Source organism: Triticum aestivum, chromosome 5D (genome assembly GCF_018294505.1).
Source record: "Triticum aestivum cultivar Chinese Spring chromosome 5D, IWGSC CS RefSeq v2.1, whole genome shotgun sequence".
NCBI lineage: Eukaryota > Viridiplantae > Streptophyta > Magnoliopsida > Poales > Poaceae > Triticum > Triticum aestivum.
This window is the reverse complement of record NC_057808.1, coordinates 226188072-226198134: the sequence shown is the minus strand read 5'-3', so window position 1 is coordinate 226198134 and position 10063 is coordinate 226188072. Positions and strand designations below refer to the sequence as shown.

General features: G+C 48.0%; 1 protein-coding gene across 1 annotated transcript; it reads right to left on the bottom strand.

The window, feature by feature from the left end:
- Nucleotides 1–2506: 2506 nt before the first annotated feature.
- LOC123120300 (protein STRICTOSIDINE SYNTHASE-LIKE 10) lies at nt 2507–5509 on the bottom strand. Its single transcript, XM_044540269.1, has 3 exons — nt 5156–5509; nt 3687–3953; nt 2507–3428 (listed from the first exon to the last, which is right to left on the bottom strand). Exons 1-3 carry the CDS (start codon nt 5434–5436, stop codon nt 2852–2854), a joined length of 1125 nt encoding a protein of 374 aa, XP_044396204.1. The 5' UTR covers nt 5437–5509; the 3' UTR covers nt 2507–2851.
- Nucleotides 5510–10063: the final 4554 nt, after the last annotated feature.

Genomic DNA, 10063 nt, shown 5'->3' with positions numbered 1-10063 from the left:
CGCCACGAACAGATCACATCTGCTCCACGTGCTACGCCCACCGTCGTTCCTTTGCTGCTGCTACCGTCGGTGACTCCATCCCGCCCACCGGGTACACGGTCAATGGGAGAGCAGGTCTCCGAAACCCCGCCTCTCTGGATCCTGTATGGGAGAGGGGCGAATAGGTTTTTGGGAATCGACTACGCGACTGCTCGCCTCCGTTCGTCTGCTTCCTCTATGTCCGCATCGCCTTCACCATCACCATGTCTCAGTCCGATGCGGACCGTCTCGCCGCTGAGAACCTCGAGGCCTACAAGAAGGCCGCCGAGGACGCTGTTGCTGCCACCGCCTCCGTGGCCTCTTCATGGCCTACTGGAGGGTATAACTTGTTTATCTCGCTCCTACTGTTTTATGTTTTAGCCATGCTAGCGTTATATGTAGATCTGTCTGCAATTAGCGTAGTATGTGCTTGCATGATTGAATACCAGTATGCGATTATTTCTGTCAATTCCATGCTACTGATTTACTCGTGGATTATATTAATCAAAAATTGCCTATTTACTCAGCAAAACCACTGTACGGCCGCACATTTTGAAATAAAAACATCCTAAATTAAAACTTAAATTTTCATCTGTCCATAATATCAAATTATTACATAATTCATCAAACCAACAACATTAAATGCAACACAAATGCAACAAAGTTCTTGCACACTACAAAATAATGAAACTAGGCGGTTCTTTCGCCATGCCATTTCCAGTACTCCTCCATCAAAATCTTTCTGAAGTTCATCGTGTGTATCAGAATCTCAAATTTTATTGTACAAAGCGGCAGTGACCTTCTACTCGGTGCTATGTCCAAGCAAACTGGCACAACTACTTCTTTGCTGGAAGGTCTGCTTAACGGAATTGCAAATGTGGATGAACAAATCTTTGGACATTCTGAACCGGCGGCGAAAGAACCTCTCTGAGAAAAGGGGTGGTGTACCAAAATAGTTGCGCATCAACCTCTCGTGCGCCTCAACCCGTTCTCTCTGGATGAACTCACGGCCAAACACGGAACCGCCATGCTTCGGCTTCTTCCTTTTGTGCATCGCCACTAGAATAGTAATGTCCTCTTCTTTGGTCAAATCAAATTCCTCATCGTATGAGTAATCATCCACGAAACAGGAGTCGCACGAGCTCACCTACAATGCGGAAATCATCGTCAAACTACATCTTCATGCCCGATAAAAAAACGTCCAAGTTTGCATGATTTTTTACCTTGGGGGAATTTGCTCGAACACGTTGCAGGCGAGGTGGAAGCAATCAGTCGGCGGCGGGGCGGAGTGTGGGCGGCGGCTGCAGACTGCAAATGGCAGGTGGGCAACGGCTGCAGACGGCCTCTGGACGACCGCGTGGCTGCCGGAGGGCTCCACTCGCGGCGACACGCCGACGGAGGTGGGCGGGCAGGCGGAAGTGAAATGAAGAGCGGTTGGGTGTTGCATCTCCAAGTGTTGTATTTTAAATCACTTGGGGAGGGGATGTATTTTTTTTACATCCATCATTTGTTGGAGCAGCGTGTTTAGGCCTCTGAGATGTAAAAGGTAGTTATTTATACATCTACACCATCCATTGGAGACGCTCTTATGGTTGTATGGTTAAGAGGATAGTGGTATCCCTGGCCCGTCTGAGTCGAAGTCATAAGATCGATGCTCGTATTTTTCTAGATTTATTTCAGACCCTTTAGTGATGTGGCGACTTCATCAATCACAAGACGATGTGCCGCTCATTCTTTTGAAGGTGTTCATAATGGTAGGGTGTGTGTGCGTGCATTTTTAGAAAATAAAGTTCAAAAATAAAAATGAAATTAAAGAAAAACAAAAAAAAAGAAAAAAATGCGCTCAAGCCTTGCCCAACCGGGCGACTGTATCGCTTCCATCGTGTATCTGTTGGGCCGGGCCAAGCATTCGCCGATTCAAAAAAAGTTCATCAATTCTGAAAAAGAATGTTTATGATTTATTTTTTAAATTACGGGCTTCTTAAAAATGTTTGTAAAAGTTGAAAAGAGTTCCTGGGTATGAAAGAAAGTTCATGAATTTGAGAACAATGTTTGCAAATTTAAGAAGATGTTCACGAATTTAAACAGAAAAAAGTTTGAGTAGGGCGTTTGGGTTGGGCGGCTGGTTCCGTCTCACATTACCTTTTTCGACATCGTTTAAATGGACCAGGTTTTTTCTAGGGCCTTGTATCACCATTCCAAACCACCATGCCAAGTTTTTGTGCTTTCCACAATTTTGCATTTTCAAATAATGTTTGTGCTTTCAAAATGTGTTTCGAATTTAGAAAATAATCCTGTATTCATTTTTTTACACAAACACAAAATATGTTCACGTAAATTCAAAATAAATTGGTTTTAAATTTTTGTTCATATTTTCTGATTTTTATTTGAAATTTCAAATTCCGTAGTGTGTGCCAAGATCACTACAGAGGTAGTATGTGCCAAGATGAAGCATCGACGATGCGAGTCTTTACTAAGGACAAAACACTTAAAACAAGAAAATTCATGTCTTATATCTAACTATCCATGAAATATACATTTAGTGGCATGAGATGCCTCCACTATAATCCGCACCATTAATGTTTGATCTGACGGCCTAGAATAGTTTTTCTATTTTTGCACCACATGTACAGATTATATGCTAGTCACTCCCAATAAATCGAAGCTACAAGGGACACAACTACAAAAAACTGAAAAAGAAACTAAAGTCTAGGCAATACCTTTTCTACACAATAATGTATCCTAATACGGTAATATCTAATTTCCTCTATATGACTAAACGAGACAACACGACACACCCTCTTTGCACTCTGTATATCATCACTCAATCTATCTATAGGCAGTAATGCCCAAGAAAAGGCAAATGAACCGAGCCAATCCACAAGCGCCCGTCCCTTTCCTCCAGTTCACTGATGGATCCAAACATCTTCCTCGCCGCGTCGTGCACGATTACCTCTTCCAACACCTTCCCCTCCTCGCTGACCCTCAACGCAATCACCTGACTTCCAAACCGGCTCAGGAACGCCATGACACGCTGCACGCGCTGGGGTGGCAGCTTCATGACCAACCTCCTCAACCACGGGAAAGAGGTGGACCACTCGGCGATCTTACCTCGCTTGCCATGGAGGCCGACCCAGAAGCCGCCTCTCGGGCTCGCCTTGATGTTGTCTGGGAAGCCCGGTAGCTGCACGAGTTCCTCGAGGGTTGAGGCCTTGGGTGTCTTGAGCCAGTATCGGTGGATCATGCAGGTTGTGGTCTCGGCGAGGAGAAGGTGGGATCCGCCTTCACTCATGAGAAGGCCGTTGGGGAATGCCAGGCCGTCGACCAAGACTTGAACCTCGTTGGTGTTAGGGTCATATTTGAGCAATCTGCCAGTGGCGTCACCGGATATGACAATGTTCAAGAACTGCCTGCAAATGAAATACAATCCTCACTCGTTAGGTTATACTCCCTCTGTAAACTAATATAAGAGTGTTTAGATAACTACTTTAATGATCTAAACGCTCTTATATTAGTTTACAGAGGGAGTAACTAGTACTAGTACAAATAACGATGCTTGTGTGTTTGGAATGTGATAATTTGTCCTGATTCTTGCCGATATTCACGCACTTAAATCATGCCTAAAACTTCACCAAAGTAAGCAGAAGAACTGAAGGGGATGGCGTCACCTTCTCTGGAACCTCGTGCTGGTCTCGGTGAAGTAGACAACTCCAGTTTCCTGGTCGATCTCGACGCCGTTGGCGAAGCTATAGGGTCTCCCAGGCTGTCCAGGCCCAATCAGCCTTGAAACGTTATCCCCGGGGCTGACCACTCTCAGCCCAAAATAGGAATCTGCGACGTACAACTCCCCAGTTTTGTTGTTGAACTTGAGGCCCAGCGGGCGCCCACACTCGTGCTCCTTCATCGGGTCCTGGGATCCTCTGCAACTATCCAATCTGCACATCACACAATTGATCAGCTTTAGTCAAGTCAAAGATGCTTAGCGTTAGCTATCTCGCCTTGATGTTAGGTAAATGTGGATGATGTTGATACTCAGCACTATTTCGCTTTCTCTAGGCCCATAAACTTTAATTTAGTGCTGCATTAGGAGCAGAAAAAAAATGATCATCCCGAGAAGATCATCGTAGTTAAGATGTCAAAGTTAATCCGTGTAGTAGTCCCTCTCTGACCAAAAAAAAAGTTCCTCTCTGACGGTTGCAAGTTGCAACTAACCTGCAAATTAAAGGCTGTCGCGCTGTTGCTCGTCCCCTACATTCTCGTCAGAATGCGACGTATCAGACTACAGTACTACACACGTGGTACATAGGAGTACGTAGTACTTTGTTGTTCTACCAGTCATGATTTATGGGGGTACGCTAGCTATCTGAATTTCTGACATGATCGGATCAAGATGTTGCTTAAAAGCAGTGTATATGGTTTTGTTTTATTGTTATCAGAAGATATTTCCCAATTCAGGAGAAGTGTCTATTTTCAAGGGATGTGATCGTTTGTTTTTGTTTTCTTGTTAGAAATGGATTCACAGCAGGTACAATTCTCTGTGTATCTACTTTAATCACCTCTGACCACCATTTTTGAAAGAAAATTCGCATATGATCCACGATATAGTAGGAGTATCTATCTGTCCTGTCAGTAGTCAGTCAGTCCCCCCGGGAAAAATCTGGATCCAATTGGTAGTTTGCCACGGGTGTCAGAGACAGGACAGGGAGGGTAGCTACGTCAGACGGTGATTGCCTTTTTGCCTTGTGGTGAAGAAGATAACAACAGTGCAGCATTTGGTCGCTTGTCCGCGCGTGGAGCCATCGACAATTCTGTCTCCGGCGGGTAGCGCGGCAAAGCAGGAGCAGCCATACTGTGACGTGACACCATTACCAAACGATTTAGCTAACCAGCGGTTCTAATTAATCACAGTCGCCGTAGTAGTACGTAGTACAACGTCGGTTTCCGAGCGAGCGGCGTGCCGTCCATCAATCAGAGAGTTAATTATAGTCGAAGGAATGAACTAACTGCTCTACTGATCGATCGCGCAAAGCACCTTCACTGAACTGCTAATTCGTCTACTTTGAGGAGGATCATGCAACCCATGCAGATGCAGTATGGAATCGGAGAAGCAAGGAGACACGGTGGTGCGAAGGCTTACAGCTCTGGCGCGGCGGCGGAGGAGTGCTCGACCCAGCGGCCCTCCTCCGGGAGCCACCGGATGACCCTCCCGTCCGACACGCCCGCGTAGGGGCCCTCGCCGCCCACGCCGAACGCCACGCTCTCCGGCCCCGCGGCGCCGCCGTCCACGGGGATCAGCTCCACGTCGCGTATCTCCACCACCGCCCGCACGTCGCCGCGCAGTGGCGATGACGACAGGAGCGCCGCCGCCAGCGCCAGCGCCACGGCGACCGCCACGAGCCTGCAGCTAATGGTCATCATGGTCGCGAGCCACGTCCGCGGCGATACCACGATCGATGGAACGCAGGGGAATATAGATGACGCCGGGCGACAGGGGCTATATATGGCCGCCTGACACGGCGACGCCCACGCTAGTTTGAACGGATTTAACGAAATTGCTGTGCATACGATGAACAGTGCGTACAATTTTCGTACGACATGATCTCGCTCGTCCATCCAACCGATCGACCGGCTGCTGACCATTGTCGTACGTACATCGTACGAAATTAGTCGTAGGTGTAGCAGTTCTCCGGATTTAAAGGGAAGGGATGAGACCTGGAGCCCTACGCGTCGTACTCGTACACGCTGCAGTATAGAATATCTGGTGCTCTGCTCTCGTCTCGTCGTCTTTCGTGTATGGCACTCCAATGGCAGGTGGGACGGACGGTGGTCACGGTGCCCAGACTCCTAGAGGAGACGACGAGACTTCGGTGGCGCGCACGTCACTTATCCCCGGAGACGCGGGGAGCACACACGCATGACACACACCCAAAGCCATGTCACTTTCGTGCAATTGAGTAAAGTCTGATTTAAATCCTGAGGTTGGAAAGCTCACCGTAATGAATCCTCACCTTCAAATCTTTCTCGAAATAGGCTTTCGTCCCGCTTTATATAAAAGCAACAACCATCAAAGTATAAAGGCGAACGATGCAAGATGATGAGGTAGTCCTTTTACAAAGCCGGTCCCATGATAATCAGATCATGTAGAACTCACACGACTATGCTACCAACAAAGAACACACAAAGATTTGAACACAGCCCACGCGATGACCTAGCACATCTAAGATCCATGACAACGCCCCAAGAGACCACTGCCGAGTCCACAGTTGACAAAGGTCTTCACCTATAGCCCTGACACGAAGAGAAGAACCACGACGACGTCTTCAAGAAGAGTGTGACACTCATAGTCTTTCGCTCGGCAAGTCACCCGTTCCACAACGAGGCCGCCAGGACGAAAGTGACCAGGTCAGATCCCAAGATCCGGATCAGGGCGTCACCTGAGGGCAGAGAGCACGCGCGAGCCACCCGCCGCAACACCTCTCGCCGCCCACACAAACTGGAAGGAGAGCCACCACCGCCGCCATGATGCCTGCCGGAGAGCAACCATGCGGACCGCCATCCGAGGCCACCGTCCCGGCATCCCTGTCGCCATACACCATACGCCGCTCATTTCATAATGCACTCAACCACAGTAGGAAGAGCAGAGGCACACCATCTACTCCTAGCCCGACATCAGTCACCGAGTCTGGGTAGGCACCTCCACCGTAGGAGGCACCCACGCCTGCATCTCCAGCCAATCCCGGTGGACCGGGGGAGGACACAACTCCATGACTGCCGACGACCGTCGATAAGCAAGCCCCAAGCCCTTGGCCCAAGCGAGCTCGCACGCCGCCTTGTCCGTGGTCACCGGCATCAATGCACGGACCGACGCAATGATACCACGACCGCCACCATCGACCACCTTACCCATGAGGAGAGCACGAGCACCACCCGCGAGCAAAACCCAGGTCAAGCCTGATCTCACCTACCCGAAGCACAAGCTCCGATCCGCCCCGACCCCCTATCTGACCCGCCCGAGCACAAACCCAAGATCTGGACTTTCCCAATTGCGCGTGCGGCCGGCACCACCGGCACCCGCCCAACCCCGCGCACCGTTGATACAAACCCCGGAGAAGGTGGCCGCCAGCACCACCCAGCGCTGCCTGCCAAACCATGGTGCCGCGTGCTGGTGCACCATTAGCGTTGTCAGCTCCTACATAGCCCCGCTCCACCTTGTGACACCACCATGGATCCGGCCGACCCCGAGCTAGGCAGAGTCCCAACCAAGAGTCGCCACCACGGACGGGAGCACCCGCACCAGCCCTCCCTACCACTGCCAAGGCAACACGTCACACCACCACCACCCTCCAAGGCCGCCGAATGGAACACCTGATGGGAACGTAGCATTCAATTTCAAAAAAAATCCTATGCTCATGCAAGATCTATCTAGGAGATGCATAGCAACGAGAGGGGGAGAGTGTGTTCACGTACCCTCGTAGACCGAAAGCGGTAGCGTTTGACAACGTGGTTGATGTAGTCGAACTTCTTCTCGTTCCGACCGATCAAGCACGGAACGTACGACACCTCGGAGTTCTGCACACGTTCATCTCGATGACGTCCCTCGAACTCTTGATCCAGCAAAGTGTCGAGGGAGAGTTCCGTCAGCACGACGGCATGGTGACGGTGATGGTGAAGTGATCTGCGCAGGGCTTCGCCTAAGCACTACGTGAATATGACCGGAGGCGTAAACTGTGGAGGGGGGGAGGGCGCCGCACACGGCTAACAATGTTTGTTGTGTGTTCTAGCGGTGCCCCCCTCATATATATAGGTTGGAGGGGAGGAGAGGCAGCAAAGGGGACGCCCCAAGTAGGAGGAATCCTACTTGGGGTCCTCCCAATTCGGCCTCCCCCTTTCCTATTCCAATTCGGAGTAGGAAGGGAAGAGAGGGAAGGGGGAATCCTATTCCCTTTTTTCCTTTCCTTCTTCCCCTTTCCTTCTCCAATTTGGCCAGCCCATATGGGGGGCGCACCAGCCCCTTTGTGGCCGGTGTGTTTCATCTCTCGGCCCATTAGGCCAATGTAGCTTGCTGAAGGTTGCCCGGAACCCCTTCCGGTGACCCGATACGTACCCGGTACCCCCAGAACACTTCTGGTGTCCGAATACTATCGTCCTATATATGAATCTTTATCTCTCGACCATTTCGAGATCCCTCATCATGTCCGTGATCTCATCCGGGACTCCGAATAACATTCGGTCACCAAATCACATAACTCATATAATACAAATTCGTCATCGAACGTTAAGCGTGCGGACCCTACGGGTTCAAGAACTATGTAGACATGGCCGAGACACCTCTCCGGTCAATAACCAATAACAGAACCTGGATGATCATATTGGTTCCTACATATTCTACGAAGATCTTTATCGGTCAAACCGTAATGACAACATACGTTATTCCCTTTGTCATCGGTATGTTACTTGCCCGAGATTCGATCGTCGGTATCTTCATACCTAGTTCAATCTCGTTACCGGCAAGTCTCTTTACTCGTTCCATAATGCATCATCCCACAACTAACTCATTAGTCACATTTCTTGCAAGGCTTATCATGATGTGCATTACCGAGAGGGCCCAGAGATACATCTCCGATACTCGGAGTGACAAATCCTAATCTCGATCTATGCCAACCCAACCAACACCTTCGGAGATACCTGTAGAGCATCTTTATAATCACCCAGTTACATTGAGACGTTTCATAGCACACAAGGTATTCCTCCGGTATCCGGGAGTTGCATAATCTCATAGTCAAAAGAATATGTATGACATGAAGAAAGCAATAGCAATAAAACTGAACGATCAACATGCTAAGCTAACGGATGGGTCTTGTCCATCACATCATTCTCCTAATGATGTGATCCCGTTCATCAAATGACAACACATGTCTATGGTTAGGAAACTTAACCATCTTTGATTAACGAGCTAGTCTAGTAGAGGCTTACTAGGGACATGGTATTTTGTCTATGTATCCACACATGTATCAAGTTTCCGGTTAATACAATTCTAGCATGAATAATAAACATTTATCATGATATAAGGAAATATAAAATAACATCTTTATTATTGCCTCTAGGGCATATTTCCTTCAGTCTCCCACTTGTACTAGAGTCAATAATCTAGTTCACATCGCCATGTGATTTAACACCAATAGTTCACATCACCATGTGATTAACACCCATAGTTCACATCGCCATGTGACCAACACCCAAAGGGTTTACTAGAGTCAATAATCTAGTTCACATCACCATGTGATTAACACCCAAAGAGTACTAAGGTGTGATCATGTTTTGCTTGTGAGAGAAGTTTAGTCAACGATTCTGCCACATTCAGATCCGTATGTATTTTGCAAATTTCTATGTCTACAATGCTCTGCATGGAGCTACTCTAGCTAATTGCTCCCACTTTCAATATGTATCCAGATTGAGACTCAGAGTCATCCAGATCGGTGTTAAAGCTTGCATCGATGTAACTCTTTATCACCTCCATAACCGAGAAATATTTCGTTTGTCCTCTAAGGATAATTTTGACCGCTGTCCAGTGATCTACTCCTGGATCACTATTGTACCCCTTTGCCAAACTCATGGCAAGGTACACAATAGGTCTGGTATACAGCATGCCATACTTTATAGAACCTATGGCTGAGGCATAGGGAATGACTTTCATTCTCTCTCTATCTTCTGTCATGGTCGGGTTTTGAGTCTTACTCGGCTTCATACCTTACAACTCAAGCAAGAACTGCTTCTTTAACTGATCCATTTTGAACTCCTTCAAAATCTTATCAAGGTATGTACTCATCGAAAGTCTTATCAAGCATTTTTATCTATCTTTATAGATCTTGATGCCCAATATGTAAGTAGCTTCACTGAGGTCTTTCTTTGAAAAAATCCCTTTAAACACTCATTTATGCTTTCTAGAAAATTCTACTCCCTCCGTTCCAAAATAGATGACCCAACTTTGTACTAAAGTCAGTAAAAATTTGAGTCATCTATTTTGGAACAGAGGGAGTACATCATT